General features: G+C 42.9%; 10 protein-coding genes across 10 annotated transcripts; 7 read left to right on the forward strand and 3 right to left on the reverse strand.

The window, feature by feature from the left end:
• Window positions 1-342: 342 nt before the first annotated feature.
• On the forward strand, window positions 343-1,776 carry FA14DRAFT_162549 (NAD(P)-binding protein). The gene has a single exon (XM_025499661.1). The coding sequence runs from the start codon at window positions 397-399 to the stop codon at window positions 1,432-1,434; it is 1,038 nt and encodes a 345-aa protein (XP_025351846.1). The 5' UTR covers window positions 343-396; the 3' UTR covers window positions 1,435-1,776.
• Window positions 1,505-3,583, reverse strand: FA14DRAFT_165941 (Na+/solute symporter; the record flags this gene model as incomplete). Its single annotated transcript, XM_025499985.1, has 2 exons — window positions 1,505-1,779; window positions 1,852-3,583. 2 exons carry the CDS (start codon window positions 3,581-3,583, stop codon window positions 1,505-1,507), a joined length of 2,007 nt encoding a protein of 668 aa, XP_025351847.1.
• A 560-nt stretch (window positions 3,584-4,143) lies between these two features.
• On the forward strand, window positions 4,144-6,863 carry FA14DRAFT_162550 (uncharacterized protein). Its single transcript, XM_025499662.1, has one exon. The coding sequence runs from the start codon at window positions 4,324-4,326 to the stop codon at window positions 6,649-6,651; it is 2,328 nt and encodes a 775-aa protein (XP_025351848.1). The 5' UTR covers window positions 4,144-4,323; the 3' UTR covers window positions 6,652-6,863.
• Window positions 6,634-7,383, reverse strand: FA14DRAFT_162551 (uncharacterized protein). The gene has a single exon (XM_025499663.1). It carries the CDS (start codon window positions 7,357-7,359, stop codon window positions 6,685-6,687), a length of 675 nt encoding a protein of 224 aa, XP_025351849.1. The 5' UTR covers window positions 7,360-7,383; the 3' UTR covers window positions 6,634-6,684.
• Window positions 7,384-7,606: 223 nt separating this feature from the next.
• FA14DRAFT_150871 (PhyH-domain-containing protein) lies at window positions 7,607-8,669 on the forward strand. Its single transcript, XM_025497454.1, has 2 exons — window positions 7,607-8,038; window positions 8,101-8,669. Exons 1-2 carry the CDS (start codon window positions 7,693-7,695, stop codon window positions 8,616-8,618), a joined length of 864 nt encoding a protein of 287 aa, XP_025351850.1. The 5' UTR covers window positions 7,607-7,692; the 3' UTR covers window positions 8,619-8,669.
• Window positions 8,670-8,867: 198 nt separating this feature from the next.
• On the forward strand, window positions 8,868-10,709 carry FA14DRAFT_162552 (MFS general substrate transporter). The gene has a single exon (XM_025499664.1). It carries the CDS (start codon window positions 9,075-9,077, stop codon window positions 10,563-10,565), a length of 1,491 nt encoding a protein of 496 aa, XP_025351851.1. The 5' UTR covers window positions 8,868-9,074; the 3' UTR covers window positions 10,566-10,709.
• Window positions 10,710-11,328: 619 nt separating this feature from the next.
• FA14DRAFT_127506 (MFS general substrate transporter) lies at window positions 11,329-13,091 on the forward strand (the record flags this gene model as incomplete). Its single annotated transcript, XM_025496803.1, has 4 exons — window positions 11,329-11,907; window positions 11,969-12,064; window positions 12,132-12,264; window positions 12,322-13,091. The coding sequence occupies 4 exons, from the start codon at window positions 11,329-11,331 to the stop codon at window positions 13,089-13,091; spliced, it is 1,578 nt and encodes a 525-aa protein (XP_025351852.1).
• Window positions 13,092-13,725: 634 nt separating this feature from the next.
• On the forward strand, window positions 13,726-14,754 carry FA14DRAFT_182353 (alpha-L-arabinofuranosidase B; the record flags this gene model as incomplete). The annotated part of the gene is made up of 1 exon (XM_025501200.1): window positions 13,726-14,754. One exon carries the CDS (start codon window positions 13,726-13,728, stop codon window positions 14,752-14,754), a length of 1,029 nt encoding a protein of 342 aa, XP_025351853.1.
• Window positions 14,755-14,813: 59 nt separating this feature from the next.
• FA14DRAFT_89200 (uncharacterized protein) lies at window positions 14,814-16,272 on the reverse strand. The gene is made up of 4 exons (XM_025503045.1): window positions 16,000-16,272; window positions 15,324-15,931; window positions 15,196-15,262; window positions 14,814-15,130 (listed from the first exon to the last, which is right to left on the reverse strand). Exons 1-4 carry the CDS (start codon window positions 16,049-16,051, stop codon window positions 14,874-14,876), a joined length of 984 nt encoding a protein of 327 aa, XP_025351854.1. The 5' UTR covers window positions 16,052-16,272; the 3' UTR covers window positions 14,814-14,873.
• On the forward strand, window positions 15,996-19,230 carry FA14DRAFT_88767 (uncharacterized protein). The gene has a single exon (XM_025503044.1). The coding sequence runs from the start codon at window positions 16,495-16,497 to the stop codon at window positions 18,904-18,906; it is 2,412 nt and encodes an 803-aa protein (XP_025351855.1). The 5' UTR covers window positions 15,996-16,494; the 3' UTR covers window positions 18,907-19,230.
• The last annotated feature ends 134 nt before the right edge of the window (window positions 19,231-19,364 follow it).

Below are 19,364 nucleotides of genomic sequence, written 5' to 3' on the forward strand. Positions count from 1 at the left end.
TTGTAACTTTTCTTTTTTCTTCATGATTCGATTCGGTATCCTTTTCATTACACCAATATCTACATACTCTCCTCCATCTCATCAGGACTTTGATTGGGATGCGAAATGTTATCACTTTATCCCATTCTTCCTTGGATTGATTAGGTTAATGCGTGTCTACCCATTCGATATCGTTATCACGAGTCTGTATTCGGCATTTGGTCAGGATGCTTGTTTGTGGCGTTGCATGTGGCGCGTATACACTGTGTGAGCATGAAACCTTATTTCCGATGCATGAGATTATTCAAGCGGGGTAATCGCTACTTAAGCCTGGCTATATCCGAAGTGTTGTTAAAGGAGGGTCAGATTGTTCGCTACCCCTTTTTTATCAACATTCATCTCCTGTCTTTGTCGAATATGAGTACACCTTCAATCCCAAAAACACAAACGGCCATCATTCTTCGTCAATATGGCGAACCAACGGCAATGGAAGTGGACAAGGCATACAAAGTACCTTCACTCGAAGAAGTAACACCTACAAAAGTGTTGATCAAAAACGTTTTTGCAGGAATTAACTTTATTGATACAAATGTACGTAGAGGTAAATATCCTTCTCAATTACCAATCATACCTGGGATGGAAGGTGCTGGAACGGTTGTTGCAGCAGGAAGCGAAGTTCAACAATTGTTTCCAATGGGTTCAAAAGTTGGTTATATGGGTATGGGTTTGCAATCGTATGCGGAATATGCATTGATTGAAGCGGATAAATGCGTTCCGATCTTGGACTCAAATGTTTCTTTTGAGGATATTTGTGGTGCTATGATGCAAGGAATGACTGCTCATTATCTCACAAGTGCTGATGGTACATATGAAGTCAAGAAAGATGATCATGTCTTAATCCATGCAGGAGCAGGAGGAATGGGTTTATTGCTCACACAAGTTTGCAAGTTGAAAGGAGCAAAAGTGACAACGACAGTCTCCACCCAACAAAAAGCACAGAAGAGCAAAGCAGCAGGAGCAGATAATGTGGTCCTATATGCAAACCAAGATGGTACCCCTACAGATGCCTGGGTTGAAGAAGCACGTAAAACGACTCCAAACGGTCAAGGATTCAATGTGATTTATGATTCGGTTGGAAAGACAACATTTGCGCATTCGCTTGATTTGATTGCTAAACGTGGAATGGTGGCTCTTTATGGCTCGGCAAGTGGACCGCCAGATCCAATTCAACCTTTAGATTTGGTGAAAAACTCTACAAAGATCACACGACCAACCCTTTTCCATCATGTGGAAAACGCAATCACTCTACGTCATCGTGCAAATGAGGCACTAACGTGGATCGCCTCGGGTAAGGTAAAATTTGATTATGTCAAATACCCACTCGATCAAGCAGCAAAAGCACATGAAGATCTACAAGGACGCTCGACAACCGGTAAATTGTTACTCCAAATCTGAATTATAGACAAAAAATGCTATTCATTCATTCGTTAAACCCATTGCGTGCGTATCTATGTACAAAGATCTTTTATTGACGACGTTTGCCTGTAATATCAGCAAAGATTCCTTTGCAAATGCTTGCAAGACTTTGCCATGATTCCCAAATTGGCATAACAATCACAATTCCCGCTGAACAGAACATCCAAGCGATAATTATTCCAACCCATGCTCCTAATCCTGTTGGCGTAAAGGTTTTTGGAATGATTGCCATGCATGGAACAAAGATTAAAAGAATGAATGTCATCGGAATCGAAACACGAATAGCCATTCGAACGCTCTTCTGTAGTTCTACAGGGTCCAAACCTGCTCTACGAACATGTACATGTTCATCATCGATATCTGTGGCCAATTGTTTGTCTGTCTTGCGCGTTGTGCCTTTTTCCAATTCTGCACTTATCGTTGTTGCATTGGCTGGCATGATCTCTGCTTCTGCTTTAGCGACTGCAACTTCTTTTGTTTCTTCTCCAATGTCTTCTTTTGAATCACTCTTGCTGCTTTCTGTGTCAATTTGTGGTTCATCAGTAGGAGCATTAATTGCGCGTGTACCTTCGAAAGAGTAGTTCTCTGGTGAAACGATTGACCAGATCGACAAGACGATAAAGGGAACCAGCAAAGAAACCAAATTTCCTGCCAACAATGGATCATCTGCTCCTGTTGTTGTAACGGTAAGAGTTCCATACAACTTATAAGCAGTGACTAGCCATGCAATCACGCCTAAAGCCAGACCCGATAACATTGCGACCAAAGCGCCCATTCGATTTGCCTTGCTCCAAGTAAGACAAGCGAAAACAGGAAAGACAGCAGGACAAATCAGAATACCCATGAAAACATAAAGCCAGCCCATCGAGATACCGATGTAGTAAAAGATCAATCCAAGAACACCTAAAGCCAAAGACCAGAAAGCGACTCCGAGATGCGACATCCAAAAGAGCTCTTTGGAACTCGCGCTTGGCTTGATGTATACCTTGTACACGTCAAATGTGAGAACAGAAGAAACAGCAATCAATTGAGCTGATGTTGCACTTGTAACAGCAAGATACAACAAGATCAAAATTGCAGCAGCACCACTTTTTCCCAATAATGCTGCTGCGGCTGCCGGCGCTGCTAATCCTTCCGAAACTTCCATGCTAGTTAACATGGCCATTGCTGGGTCCTTTCCGTATAATGCCCGAGCTGCCAAGCCCATAGAAGAAGCCATTAACATTGGAACGGCAAACCATGCGATTCCACCCAAGATGAAGCCTTTTGTAGCAAGAGTGGGCGAAGAAGCAATACCACGTTGATGATAACTTTGATCGGCAAAAACTGTTGCGAAATTACCGGCAATATTGATCAAACCAAATTTGAAGCCAGATAAAGAACGCATGGTAAGATAACTTCCACCCGCATTTCCTTCTACCGGTGCTGCAGAACGAAGCAAATCAAACATTGCTTCTGGACTTCCAATCTTTTCACTTGCGGCGTAGACCGTAAATGCGAATGCTAGAATCAAAGCAACCAAAACAGTAGTGTGTAAATAATCTGCCAAGAAAGTAGCACGTAAGCCACCGACGAGAGTATAGATTGCCACTGAGATTGGTGTCAAGAAGATGGCAGCAAGAGTTGGCATTCCGGTAAGTTGATTGACAGTTGCAGATCCACCCAAGATTAACATTGATCCAACGAGAATGTTTGTTGCCAATCCGAAACAGATGTGAACAACATGCAACAAGTTACCCCATCTTGCACGAACGATTTGCAAGTACGTATGTGCAAAAGGAGCATTAAGTTTCGTCTTGGATGCCATCATTGCAAACAACAAAACTTGAATCGTTGCGCCTGCAGCATACCAATAAGGCCCAGAAACACCAAGTTTAAAAGCAACTGTACTTGATTGTAAAAGTGTTGCAGCCCATGTCCAAGCAGAAACAATTGAACTTGCAATTAAACCAGTCTTTACGCTACGTGAGGCAGATGTGAATTCTTCATTGGTTTTAACGGAGAATGAGGTATAACGTTCTTGAACATATGAAATTGCTAACATCAGAAACGCAAAACCTATTCCGAGAGCGATCACGACTGCCCATCCTGCACCGGGCGATAAAACTTGAGCGCTTGAAGCTGCCATGTTGTGTGAAGGGAGATGGAGAGGGGGTAAAGGGTAGAAGTTGTTTGAGTGTTGTAGGTTTACTTTATATAGCAATGCATTCATCCCACCTTCAGCCCCCCCTTAATTTGAATTTTAATGCATTTCATCCTCGCATTCCGCCGCCTTCCGCTGCTGCCAATTTCCAGCTCAACTCGTGTGATGCAATCATTACATTCCCGAATTGCCATGAGTGAATTTGTGAAAAGGTTTTGTTATATTGTACGATAAGGATGCATACTTTATCTATCTTTGAATGATAAGACGTGCATATAATCAGGAACCAAACTGAAAAGATGAGGGGAAAAAGCTCGGGAAATGCAAAGCCGTTGGATTAGCGTGCATTTTCCTTATCTTTGAACCGTTTTCATCCAATCAGCGCCGTTACCTTTGTCTGGCATGGCTTGTCATGCATATGCAGATCTTCTCTCGTAGACTGATTGAGGCTGGTACTCATAACCTTCCCGAATAAGCACTAAGGGGCACTCACATATCCATTTCACACAATCTGTTTGGGTTTATATACTTCGCAACCGCTTTGGCCGGCCTGCCCATGTAAGCCCACGTTCGCCTTAAAGTTACAGTCGGCCAACTCGCGTTTTCGTACAATGAATAAATGCGCTGCGTGTGGCTTTGAGCTTAATCATCGGACAGAAAACCGAGATAATTTTACTTAAATCGGTCATCCTCATCATTTTGCAACAATTACACTCTCATACCCAATGAGCACCAAAGCAAACGACAGATCATCACCAATCGTTGCAAGAGTATCAAGAAAGGTGAAAACATGCGATGAATGCCGAAGACATAAGATCAGATGCTCTTTGGGACCTGATCAATCAACTCCATGTGCACGATGTAAACGAATGAGCTTGGATTGTCGGTTAACGAAGAATTTACAGAGTATATTGGAAGAACATAATTCAGACGCAAAATGGAAAGAAAGTGTAGAACAAAGGCTCAACACACTCTTTGAGGCACTATCGAACAGCAATGAAAGCCACAGTAGGAAAAGAAGAAAGAGCTCATCTGTACCGGCCGATGGTACGGACAGTCCTACTTTCCATCCGATCACCGCTGATCCATTGGACATGCTTGCTGATGCGGCAAGTAACAATGTCGGTCAATCAGCTGAAGCAAGTACGTCGACCAACAAGGCTAAACGGAATCGAAGTGATATCATTGAACGAGGTTTACTCACCTTTGATCAAACGTGCACTTTAGTGAACATTTACCTCACTTACTTGGATCCCCACGTTTACTCAATTGTTGGATCCGTTCACGTAAGAGCTGATGAGTTGAGTCAGGCTAGCAATCTACGTGTTGCCGTTCAAAGCATTCGAAGAAGCCCATTGTTGTTATTGGCAATCTGTACAGTTGCAAGTTTACACTGTTCTGCAAACATTCTAGAAGATGGTACTTTGGTGGAAACCAGTGCGCAAGGTAACAATGCGGACCGCCCTTCTCGCTTATATTCAACTTTACACGACGAATTCGTTCGCTTATCAGCCCAACAAAGTTTTGTCAGACATCAATCATTGGATGATATCCGAGCGCTATTGATCGGGAGTTGGTGGTTGCGGGATTTAAGTTGGATTTTAACAGGATCTGCCGTCCGCTTAGCAACAGAACGGGGGATGCAAGAAGCATACAAGAAATGCAGCAATATGGAAGCCGGCAGAAAAGCATGTCAAAGTGGTCCGAAAGCTCGATGCGGTCCAGGAGAAGCCGTCGAAGGGTCAAACGTTGTTGTTGATGAAGGAATAGAACAAGAAGCTTACAAGGCTGCAAGACTGTACTACTTAGTCTACGTGGCAGACCATCAAGCCGCAATACCATTCTCACGCCCACCGATGACAAGACAACATGCAGCTGTACGTAATGTGCGAGCGTGGCTAGCCGGCTGTCGTCTAGCGACGGATGAAGATGCTCGATTGGCAAGTCAAGTTGAGCTTTGGGTAATTGCTCATGATGTCTTGGATGACTTTGGAGTGGACGTTCAAGAAGCTCTGACCCGCAAACAAGTACTGGAGGAAGCACCAAGATTCTTTGCTTTGGTGGATCGCTGGCAAAATCGTTGGGAGAGAATCCATTCATGTAAAAAAAGTGAACTCAACAAAGTTCACATAGAAGAAGTCAATCTGCAAGCTGAAATGATGCGCCTATTTATTGGTGCACACGCTTTTCGTTCGCCTCCCGATGTTGATCCTTTGGAAATCGAAGGCGGAGAAGAAGAGGAGCATGAGATGATTGACGAAATAGAGCACCGGCCATCTTTCGCTACTAAATCTATGCCCGCCATTCCCGATGGTAACCCGAACCAATTCAGTAAGGATGAGAAGAGTCAAAGGAATACAATCGCTTTGCGTGCATACCATGTTGCATTTCATCTTGTACAACTGGTAACAAATACTGATTTTGCTCAAATCAAGACTATGCATGCATGGAAACGGTCGGGGATGTACGGTCAACCAATCTACCCGTTTGCGATGTTGATTTTCGCGTGTTTATTTTTACATAAATCAACAAAGCATCAACAACTTTCTTTTGCGGTAAATCCAAGGTATAACATGCTTATGATCGATAAAGTTTGTCAATCTCTGCAAGATCATTTGATGCCCTATTGTGTTGATGCACATATCTGTGGTACTGTGCTACCTGGACTCTTGTCATTGTCGAACAGCGAAAGGGCCAAATTATCAAAAGACAGCCATGTTCCCGTCTCAGAAAAAGAGGACGACATCATCCAACAAGTTCCCCAATTTGACAATCGCGCTCACCTCCATCCGTCTGCGAATGACACATTCCTACAGCAAAACTCGACAACCTCACTCGATTCTATCATGGATATCTCACAACCATTTCAGGATTCCTTTGCCATCGCAAACACATCACCCATGCAATCAGGAACGCCAGCTTTCAGTTTTGATCTTCAATCTTTGGACTTGTTGTCTGATTTACGTTATCTTAGTGGTGTTGGCAGTGATGCATTATTATGGGATCTTTCTGCTTTTGATGCTTCTGCTGTAAATTCTTTTCCACAATCATAATCGGATATATTCATACAAATTTCTACACTATTTTTAATCCTGTACTTCTACTTCTAACAAGGCTACCGATGATCTACCTTGACCTAGATATACCCTACATGCAGTCTCCCACCATTGCTTCAACGTTCGGGTTTGCTTTCCAACGACTTTTGCACCATCATCAAATTTCCTCAGAGCTATCTTTTTTTCTAGCATTGGATCCGTTGCACGTAAATGCTCTGCTTCCTCTTCCGAGAATGGACCACCTTGACCTTTAAGTGAAGATCTTGAAGCATTACTTAACGAATTAAAATAATCAAGTTGCATTGCTAAATATCTTTTTGCCATAACATGAGCTCCTACCAAAGCCGAAACTTCTTCTGGCCAACCATTTTCACGTAAATATTTCTCTCCTATCAACTCGTGTCCTATCCGGCCAACACTTTTACCTTCTTCATCTAGAATATCACCTTGCTTATGTAAATGACGGATATCGTTTTTTGTCGTTAGGGGAAGTACTTGACCGATGTCGTGTAAGAGAGCAGCGATTGCGACATTTTCCGATTCACCAGAAGTTGCGGCCAGATGAGCGGCTTGCAGTGAATGAGCAAGTTGTGATATTTGTTCTCCGATATATGTTGAATCATCTTGTTTGCTCATAAGATCGAATATGAAGCGTAGATGTGCATTTTGTTCTTCTGATAATCTTGTCTTCAAAGGCAAGGTCATAGTGATCGTTGTCGTGAGGGTAGTCAAAAATCCCCTCACATTGGATGATTATATACTCTATATGACTTAAACCAAAGGACAGAAGGCCGAACGCCCAGCTCGCACTTGTATGCGAACGTTTGAATTGATAAGCTAAGATGACCGATCTCGCGCAAATGCCACCTTGTCCACGTTTCAAGATGAGCTGCTAAAGTGCTCATATCGGTCATCTTACCGATAAAAATGCGGAGATCAATGCTGTTTACAGTCATACGACACAAAAGAGAAAAGGGTATAAAACGCCCTTGTACCATCATAACGTCTGAATGCTAGCATCCTTTCCTTGTCTCAAACATGGCTACTCAAATGGACACCCCTTACGTGCTAAGCCCTGAACAATTGGCTGCATACGAAGAACAAGGGTTTTTGCTCTTGCACGATTTCATCGTTCCTCAAGACTTGAAGACAGTTCAAGGCTGGGCAAAAGAAGTTCATGCTCTTCCAAACGAGAAAGGAAAATGGATGCATTACGAAGAAGTGAAAAAAGATGGCAGTAGAACATTATGTCGAACGGAAAATTTTGTTAATTTCCATGATGGCTTTGAGGCAATGCTCAAAGGTAAACGAGCACGCGAGCTATTGCAACAGATCAGTAAAGAAGAAATGCTCTTGTTCAAAGAGAAGATCAATTACAAGAATCGTGAGTAACATGACATTAGAGTGAATGATCCAGGCCTAATTTTAAATGACCCCATTTTATAGCTGGCGCTGGAGGATTTGATGCACATACAGATGCACCTGCTTATCAACACGCTGGTACATTGAAGCACTTAACGATCAATGTCGCAGTTGATGCCGCAAATGAAGAAAATGGTTGTTTACAAGTTGTGATCGGATCACATAAACAACAAATCCCAATCGATTCAAACAATTGTATCGAGAAATCATGGGAAGATAGTCAAACATGGACTTCAGTTCCTTTACAACCTGGAGATATTTTGATCTTTGGATCTTTCTTAGCACATAGGAGTGGCCCAAACAATTCTGCTTTTCCAAGAGCGGCAATTTATGCTACTTATAATGCCGCTTCAGATGGCGGTGATAGACATGATGCTTATTATGTCGACAGACGTCAGCATTGGCCACCCACTTCAGAACGAGAAGAAGGTAAAGATTATTCCCTAGGTGCTTTACGTTATGGATTCGGCTCTCCGATGGACGGGGCACAAAAGCACAGTAGGATGATAATGGGTGCTACTCTTCAAGCTGGCAAAGTCTGAAGGATAGAAGCCATACTTTGTATCTCATAAAATATAACAATGAAATCAGACAGTTAAAACACATTATCGAGTGATGAACGTTCTATCGATAACTCTGGTCATTCGGTCATCTTCTGCTAAGCTTTTACACTCAAATGTCTGCCTACAGCCCTGCCCGTTGGCCGTGCTTGCGGTGCCGCTTGAGTAGGCTAAGATTTTCCTTTTAGCAACGGCTGCGCATACAAGGGAACGTGTTCTTCACCATATCCACCCACGTTATCGGACAGAAGACCGAATGATGTAGGTACACACTTTGGTCCTTTGACCGTTCCTAGCATTCATTCATGTTCACTTGGCGAAGCCCCGTAGATGAAGCGAAGGGACGCAAAAGTACAAATACTTGAGCAAAAATGATATTCAGGAACCAGAATCCCAACTTCCTAGCATCCTCCAACCAAATCACCTTCACAGGCAATCATGTCGAATGAACCTCGCCCACTTGCAACGCTGGAGCATGAGACATCTCCCAAATCCAAATCAAAGGTCGTTCACAACGTGGCCTTCTCCAGTCTAGCATTGATGAGCGATGGCTATAACGCTCAAGTCATTTCTGCTGCTTTGTTGGTGTTGGGCAGGTTACATCCTGAAAAGCTTACAAAAAGTATGAAGACACATATCTCACAAGCATACTTTATCGGTATCATCGTCGGTGCTTTGCTCTTTGGATTCTTGATCGATCGTTTTAATCGAAAAGCAGGTGTCGTTTTCGCTACACTCTTAATGCTCATCGGTACAGTCATGTGTACGGCCGCAAGTGGTGTATCTGTTGAAGGTCAATTGTGGATGTTGGCAATCTCTCGTGGAATTTTAGGGTCCGGAGCGGGGGGTGAATATCCAACGTGCAGCTCCTCAGCAACAGAAGCATCGGATGAGAACGATCAAGTACGTAAAAGAAGAGGATTCTTGGTCGCTATGTGTGGTGATTTTGCAATCGATTTCGGTATTGTGATGGGAGGTGTTTTGCCTCTGATTGTTTTGGCTGCTTATGGCTATACATCAAACACTTCAATTGATGATCTTAAAGGACTAAACACAGCTTGGAGAGTGTTCCTCATCCTCGGTGCAATCGTTCCATTGTCCCTATTTTATTTCCGTTGGAAAGTCGTCACCTCGACTGCGTTCCAGAAAAATAAAATGTCTCACAACGGGTTCACTCTACGAATCTATTGGTTGATCGCAAAGAGGTACTGGAAACAGCTTACCGGTGCTTCTTTGGCCTGGTTCCTTTACGATTTCGTGGCCTACCCTTCCGGGCTCTTGACAACACCTATCATTGACGGTTTAAGTGGTTCAAAAGATTCTCTCATTTATGCAATCGGTTATGGAGCTTTGGTGAATGCGTTCCTTTTGCCAGGCTGCGTGGTTGGTGGATTTTTACTGGATAAGATTGGTAGAAAACGTACACAAATTCTGGGTTTCGTCGTTCAAGCTGTCCTCGGTTATATTCTTGGAGGTGCTCTGGGACCGATTCAATCTAGCTTACCAGCTTTCATCGTCATGTATGGCTTATTTGTCTCTTCTGCTGAAGCAGGACCTGGAGTGGCAACAATTTTGATCAGTGCAGAAGTAGCCCCGACGGCGATTCGAGGTCATTTTGTTGGATTAGCAGCAGCTTTTGGTAAAGCAGGAGCAGCAATTGGAACATCAGCTTTTGGCGCTTTACAAGAACGTTATTCGAGTGAATTAGAAGGACAAAAGATGGTATTTTATGTTGCTTCTACATTTTCAGTCGTTGGTGCGATTATTACTTGGCTTCTTATTCCGGAAATGTCTCGTAAACTTGAAAAGGAAGATGAAGATTTCCGTCTTTGGTTGAAAGAACAAGGAGTTGAAATGCCTTGTCAAAATGATTCTTTTGAAGTTATTGATACGACTGATAACATCAAAGCTGAAAAAGCGAGTGCCTAGAGAGAGGCAGGATTGTATATAGTAAATGTTATCTATGAATGAATGACAAAATGATGAAATATGCCTCAATGTCAGCCACAAGCCTTCGAGTATGGTCTTTTCGAATGCCGCCAGCTTGTACTGGATCCGATATGTTCTTGTGAGCCCTTACAGCTTACTAATGAATACTACATACTACCTCTGCTTTGACTTTATGATAAGAAGAAAGAAACATAAGTTTAACCGAAAGAAGCAATCCTTGGTCAGCATTCTACGGCGCCGGACGTTTTCTTTATTGCTATTATCGTTGTTTATCTGTGGCGCACACTTTATGCGTGTTTGACATTAACTGGCAATAAAATAATTAGAGTTTCACTGCAGTTGCGCCTCAAAATACAAATGCGGAGCCGACAAAAGTTGCTGTCAAATCCAAACACCGAGACGCGTAGACGTGTTACTTTCATTGTGTACCTGCTTGCTGCATTGGACATGACTGTCTAGACTCTGAAGGAAATCACTCAATTCAGTTTAATCCCTTTTCAGTTTCAGCTCTCAAAATGAACGGAGCCTGCTGTTTACCTTTCCGTGGTGAGCAATACACTTCTACAACGAATCACCTTAAAACGGCGCCGTCATCATTTCGTTTGTGTGGGGTATGAAGACCATTTCTTCTCATTTGTTCCTTATCTCTGAACAATAAATGACAACAAATCATAATTTTGAAGCCTATCAAAAGGCATCTTGCTCTCAACTTTCACTAACAAAATCAATTCCCTCCGACACAATGCCAACCGACAATCTACCAACGCCAGGATCACTTGTTCTCGTTGATGGAAAAGGAGAATCAGAAACTGAAATTCGACTTTCACCAATTCCAAGCAATGACGTAAATGATCCTTTACGTTGGTCTTGGAAAAGGAAACAACTAGCTCATTTATGCCTAGTCATTTATACGCTTTGTACTGGAAGTTCATGCACTTTGGTTTATTCAATCTTGATCCCGATCGAAAAGGATACAGGTATTCCACTTTCAACGTTGAACGCAGGAACAGGTTATCTCTTTCTCTTGCTAGGATGGGGTGGCTTGTTCTCTCAGCCGATGGCTCTCATGTTTGGTAAAAGAGGCGTTTATTTGGTTTCAATGGTTGGCGGTATAGCCTGTCTGGCTTGGAATGCATACGTTTCTTCTAAAGGTGAATGGATCGTCAACAAGATCATTCAGGGTTTTTTCATCTCTCCAATCGAAATGCTTGTTGAAACTTCAATCGGTGATATCTTCTATGCACATGAACGTGGATTCTACATTGGAGTGTACGCATTCGTCCTCTTTGGTAGCAACTACTTTGCACCCTTGGTTGCCGGCGTGAGTGCATGCAGAATAAATTTTGGTCATACCTTCCTACTGACATTTTAGCTTCTTCTAGTTCATGTACGAAGCTCACGGATACAGATTTGTATTCTTCATGGGCATCATGATACAATTTGTAGGGTTGGTCTTCTGTTTCCTGTTTATGGAAGAGGTGAGTGATTCAATCTGTCAATCAGGAGGCGCATTTCTAATTCTTTCTGCAAATTCGTCCCACCCAGACCAACTTTGTTCGCAACATCACCGAGTTAAGCGAAGCTCATGATGATGACGTTTCTTCGCCAGCAAAGAATGCACAAAATCGCTCAAGCATGGATGAAAAAGAAGCACACGCTGAAGCTGTTGAACTAAAGGGTAAAGTGGTGGTGGATACGCTATACAAAACCGACAACGCAACTACAGCCCTGCAAGGAACACCATTGCGGTTCATGGAAAAGATGAAATTTTTCAACAAAAAGTACGCGAAAACATCACAATTGATCACATTGGTTTATCGTCCAATCTGGCTCTTACGCTTTCCAGTCATCTTCTGGTCAGGTTTTCAATACGGAGCATTCCTTATTTGGTATAATGTCTTGAACGCGACAGCTTCTTTGATCTTATCATCGCCTCCGTACAATTTCAAAGCTTCCATGGTGGGTCTGACGTATGCTGGCCCGCTGGTCGGTGTATCACTCGCGGCCTTTTATTCAGGCTGGTTCGGTAACAAATTCTTGTTATGGAAAGCAAAAAAGTCAGGAGGCGTACGTGAGCCAGAACATCGTCTTTGGCTCTTATTGCTCTGTGTCGTCTTTGTTCCTTCTTCTCTTATTTTATGGGGTGTAGGTGCAGCACGTCAAATTCATTGGATCGGCTTGGTTGTAGGAGGAAGTTTATTAGCATGCTCATCGGCCGTTGGAGGAGCGATTGCGATAAACTACGCACTTGATTCATACAAGGATTTATCGGGTGAAGTGATGTTGAGCATCATTCTCGTTCGCAATTCACTTTCTTTTGGAATCGGATATGCCATCACACCTTGGCTTCATCTAGGTCTACAAAATACTTTTGTTTCGGCTGCTTTTGTGGGTCTTGCCATTACGATCACCTTTATACCAATGCTGTTCTTCGGCAAACGTTTCCGACACTTTTCGAGAAAGTCTTATTGGAAATATGTCGAATCCTCAACCCTCTCACACTAGCTTAAGTTCAATTTCGGCCAACCCTCGCTTCCGAAGAATCATTATGTATATTATCATCACACAATACCCGCTCAATGAGACGTTATGACCTAGTTCCGCAGAAAGGGAGGGATGTGGATTAATGTACGATCTCCATCGAGTTAAATTTAGTGAACCTTAACAGAAGATTACCGACACTAAACAATGTTGATAGCGGTAACTCAATAGATATATTGGGTACCTTGCTTTTCTTTTGTTTATTCGTAAGCAAAAACTGGATAAAGTTTATTGCCATTTCGATCGTACGTTGAATGCGGGGGAGAAAGATAACCGACGCTAAAATAGACACCTTAAAAAGAAAAGAAGCCGAATCATGCATCACTACGCACGAGTATTTAGCGACTACAAACAAACATTCCCGAAACTAAGATTGATTCTAGTGCGGGGTTTAAGGGGTTCAATGCGGAGATATGCGAAGTTACCGTAGGTCATTGTATTTGCAAATGACATGATGCAAGCTAGTCAAAAAAGCATAAATGAACAGCTTTTCATCAGCTTTTAATAGAAGCAATTCCCCATCCACTCCAATCCCCTACCGGACTACAATCTTCTCCCTACTTCTCGCACAACAATATTTCCCCTCCCTTTTTTCATCATGGTTCTAACTTCTTTATTGCTTTCAAGTGTCACACTTGCTCTCGGTGCTAGTGCCGCACCAGCCGCCAGTAGCGAAGGACCTTGTGATATCTATGCTTCAGGTAATACACCTTGTGTTGCTGCTCACAGTACAACCCGTGCTTTGTATTCAAGTTATGGTGGTGCACTTTATCAAGTCATCCGTAGCTCTGATAATGCAACATTGAACGTTCCAGTTCTCTCAACCGGTGGAATTGCAAACTCTGGAGCTCAAGATAGCTTTTGCTCTGGTACTTCTTGCTACATCAAAGAAATTTTTGATCAATCAGGCAAAGGAAACAATCTTGTCCGAGCCACAATCGGAAATTTCAAAGGTCCAGGTCCAAATGGTGAAGATATTTTGGCAGACGCAACAAAAGCACCAATCTATTTGAATGGCAAAAAGGTTTATGGTGTTTATTCTACCCCAGGTACAGGTTATCGCGCTGATAACACAAACGGTGTCGCAACCGGTAATGACCCTGAAGGATTGTACGCTGTTTTCGACGGTACTCGTTACAACAATGGATGCTGCTTCGATTATGGAAATGCAGAAACAAGCGCTCATGACACCGGAGACGGTCATATGGAAGCTGTCTACTTTGGTACAAACACCAATTGGGGTTCAGGTGCAGGAAATGGACCTTGGATCATGGCAGATTTAGAAAATGGCCTATTCAGCGGTTATAACCCAAAACAAAACACAAATGACCCAACTGTTACTTCACGTTTCATTACAGGTTACGTAAAGGGAAATAGTTCAAACCAATGGGCTTTACGAGGTGGCGATTCAACTCAAAGCACAGTCTCAACATACTACAGCGGTGCACGACCAGATGGTTATTATCCAATGCACAAAGAAGGTGCTTTGATCCTTGGTATCGGTGGTGATAACAGTGTTGGTGCTGAAGGAACTTTCTATGAAGGTGTTGTCACTACTGGCTACCCTTCTGATGATACCGAAAGTGCAGTTCAAGCTAACATTGCTGCCGCAAAATACTCTGCCTAATTACCTTCTTTAACTTGAGAGCGTCATTCTATTCTATTAATTTTTGATGTTGCACAATACACAAAATGCTCCAAAACCAGTCTAATGATAACGAAATGTGATTCTTTATAATTTGTGCTTTATTGGATGAAGTTCGTTTTTTCGTCTTGATCTTTTTGTTGCATAGGATAAGTAAAGCCTTGCTCTGAGTCCGTGCTATTTAAGCGAGTATTCTCATTCCACTGAAGCTGCACAGACTTTGATCCCATTTCCCAAGGTACACTCTTCGATTTGGCATATGGCGATGTTTTGAGTTCAACAAATGCGGAAGGCCAGGCGAAAATATAGACACCGATGGAGAGTAAAAGTGGCGCGGCATCCAAACCGAAAAGCCAGGCTGAGAAGAGAAGGGTATAAATGTCAGAATTTGTCATTCTCCATACAAGCGTTTATCCCACATACCTTCATTTCGGGACAAGTATCCTCCATACCCTTGTGCAAGCTCAACAGTACGGTATACGCAACGGACCTGAGGAATAGAATGTGGTCAATAAAAATTTGCAAAGATGCAGTCACTTTGTGGCACTCACAATAATCCAAAAAGAAGAGAAGTAGAGGACTGGCAGGAGCTGAGAAATTCGTTGTCTAGCATAATTGTCAAAACTATTTCCTCTCAAAGAGCGCACAAACGGCAAGCTCAAGATGAGGAAAAAGATGTAAGATGCAAATTGAGCAATGATACCAATCAAAAAGATCACCGATCCAAGTGATTTTGAGCTTGGACTTGCCTGTAAGCCCCCACCAGCAGCTTGAATGAAAAAAGTGGTAACGTCTGAAATGATGAAAATCTTTCCAAACTTCTTTGGTGGAAGAAAAGTGATATGCTTACGGTTCAAATTGAAGTTCATATGCTCTTCAATTCGTTGGACTAGACGGCCGAACCAGATGTAGTTGAATGCGAAATAACATGCGGGCGAAAGAACGACGAAAAAGTCCATAACGATGTACAATCCGAGACTGCCAGGATTGTTTCGCAGCGGAACACGTAGGAAGAATCCTAATCCCTGACAAAGTGCGCCGATAGGTAGACATAATCCCCACAAATCACGACGCAAGATCAAGTTGATGAAAATAAAGATTGCTACTACCTCGAATAAGGTGCCAATTACTATATTCCCGCCGAAGGACGGCATATAGTCTGTAGGAAAGGAAGAGAAAATGGGTATCAGCAAATATCCTACAGGCGTACATCTCACATACACATACACAGAATGCTGTCCAAAGGAACTCCCGGTGCTTTGACGCTACGGTCTGCCATGATAAAAGTTGTGGATTGCTGAGAAGGTTGGTAACAGTTGAGGAAATGTGTAATTCCGAGAGGGCTTTGTTTTGATTCCAGGGCCTTTATATATCTTTCATTGCATAATCGTGTGTCGTAGAAGTTTTGATTTGTATCCTACATCACGGAATCCACGCGGAACTGATTTTATGGCGCTGGCGCAGTGTATCTACACAGTTCGCGGAACGAAACAGAGGTGACACCAAACGCGGACGCGAATGGGCTGTGTAGGGGTACTGCGTGCGAAGGAGCATTTCTTCCCCAAATTAATTCCGCGTTCATCATCCCAATTCCGCACACCAACTAGCCCGTTTCTGGAAGTGAATCTTGACGGGAAGATTGACCGAATTTCCGATGTCATTCAAATGAAGTTGGAAATGAAATGATTCTTCCGAACCAACCACCTCCAATACCCGCTTAGAATGTCGCCTGATCGAAAAAAGAGACAAAAATATGCGATTCGCTCCTGTCTTGCTTGTCGAAAGCGAAAGGTGAAATGTCAATTGAGCAACGTTGAAATTCCATCAAGCTTGGAGCCTTTGCAAGGAGAAGACGCCTGTCAGAGATGCAAAAAGATGGATCTAGATTGCATTGTCTGGGATGGTGAACGAAAGAGTAAACGATACACGATCGAAAGTGCATCAATAGCAACGGAGGATCGAAGATCAACGACTCCAAGGCAAAGTACGTCATCCAGAAATGAATCAACAATCGATCGAGATCAGATCCTCAGTCCATTCTATCCTTTCAAGCCAACATTCAAGCCAACGCAAGAAGGTGTTAGATATGAGCCTACCACAGAACAGGCACACAACAATCCTGACCGTTCCGGCACAAAAACACAATCTATGATGGGAAAGGTCAGACTGATGGGTATCCTGCGTCGTCCAATCTTGATGATGACACAGATTCTAGAACGACAAGATAAGTTCCGCTGCGGTATTCCACAATCGGCAGCTACCTCTATCATCGGTAATGACATCGATTGCTCCTTCTTATCTGAAGCGGCATATGACGTCTACGATCTCGGTGTGATCATCCAACATCCGCATTTACCAAGACTGAGAGATCTGTATATGCTATACAGATCATCACCAAACCCTTCAAGAAAGTTACTGTTGTACACGATGTTGCTCTTATGCAGGTCAAACTCTTCTACCAACCTCAAACACGAACTCGCTTCCATTCAAAGGACCGTCTCGCAATTGGCCCTTCAATCTGTTCTAAATGCACCTAGAAACATTGAAGCAGCACAGGCTCTAGAATTGATTGCCGTTCATTGTCCTTTTCTGCTGGCATCAGGTGAAGGGGCTGATCAGAGAAGACTTATATCACAAGAAGATGCTTCAACCGCTGGATCTGTAATGATTGCAATTGCCATCAAGATTTTCCTTTCCTTAGGCTTTGAGCCAAAGAGTGCATCGGATTCTGAAAACGTTCTTTGGACATCTCTGTGCTCTTGGGAACTAGCCTTGAGCTTTCATGACCACCATCCAATCAAGCCTAGGCAGTTGCATACATCCAGACCTGGCGACCTAATTGAATCGATCGCATTCACTCAGCAAGATGACGAATGGATTTGCGTTGGTAAGATTGCCCGATGGATAGGATGCAAGGCCATGTACTTCAGATCAAGAGCGGTACTCGAATCGGGAAAGTGTGAATTGGAGAGCGAAGCGCTGATGCAAGAATCCAAGAATGAGGCAGAGATGCAAGCCCGTCAAGCATCGGCACTGGATGGTTATCAAGCAAAAATGAAAGATGAAGAATGTGATCGATGCAGAGGCTTGAGTAGGATCAAATCGGATCTGCAAAGCGAGAATGTTATCACGCAGAAAGCAAGCTCCTATACAAAACTTCTATTGGCGCTCACTAATCTTGCATGGCTATGGCTCGACTTGGAAGCGATTGGCATGCATTACATTCTCCTCTCGAAAGCATTGGGAAATATGCATTCTTTCATCATTCGAACCAAAGGCGAAGATGCATTAAATGTAGGTCAAAGTGTTGAGGCTTCCAATTCGCTTTATCGAATCGATTTTCGTCAACGGATTTGGGAGCAACCTGAATGGTCAGAGCATGTTGCTATTTATGGTAAATTACGCCAAAAGGTGACTTCGACTTGCATCTCCCGATCATGTCAACTTAGACAGCATATTCAGGATGTCCAACTCGGTTTAGATGCAGCCGCTCTTCAGAAGGAACAAACGCAAGATTGTCGTGCAATTATACCGGTACCTCTTCTGAGTGCGATTTTGATGAATGCGACAAAAAGCTTATTAGATACGCAAATCGTTTTATTGCAAGCTTGGAATCACGTTCATGAAGATACGGATATGTATGTGGTGATAATTCGACAAGCAGCGGAAGTTTTGAGTGATGAAAGAATGGATGTTCGAATATTTAATTCGATCACAGGAGAATTTGAAACGGGAATAGGACAATGTTGTGCTGATATTTTACGTATAATAGCAGATACAATGTCTGACTGGCAAAACAAACAAAGGATCGTACTAGCAAACTACCGGGAAAAACAAAAGACTCGCGCTGCTCCAAGAGTTCAACAGAATCCTCATGATAGCGAAGGCGTTCATGCAACAAATTCTATTAATGCAGGGTATGAAGCGTTCCTACCGGATGGCAGCCCGATGCTGTTTGATCCAACAGGACAAGTGGGTCAAATTTCTGATGATCAAACACAATCCTCTACACCGGTGATTTTTGATCAATTGCCAACCCTGAATACTCTTCTTGAGGGCATGCTGGAAATACCAGATTTGAACGATTTTATTGCTTCAATGAATCAACAACAAATTTCTTTTTCGCTCGCTTAAGATGTGGCACCATTTGGCGTTTCTGTCAAACAGCACAGATGGAACATGCCACCATTAATTCTCTGAGCAGGGATCGCTCTTGACTTTTGCATGGGCAAAGGGTATCATTCAATGGGTTAAGGGCATGACTTTTGTCTCTCTTCTTTTGCCTCTGCTTTTACGCCTTGTGCTTGCCGTATCGGCGCGTCCATATGCTATTTTTATTTGCATACCTTCTCCAAGCGCGCGCTGCGCCTAGGAAGAAGCACTTCGGGAGAAATGATTCCACACTTCTTCATGGGCAAAGGGTAATGCAATAATAGCCTCCGCAAATTGAATTTCACATCCTTGTCCAAAAGAAGCATGAAAGGAGAATAATTTGATGTGATATCGGTAAACTAATTGACGATTCGAATGCATTGACTTCTAATTATTTCAGACAAGTAGGCACTTTTGACAAAGTTTAGACCGCTTTTCAG

This window comes from Meira miltonrushii (genome assembly GCF_003144205.1).
Source record: "Meira miltonrushii strain MCA 3882 unplaced genomic scaffold FA14scaffold_6, whole genome shotgun sequence".
NCBI lineage: Eukaryota > Fungi > Basidiomycota > Exobasidiomycetes > Exobasidiales > Brachybasidiaceae > Meira > Meira miltonrushii.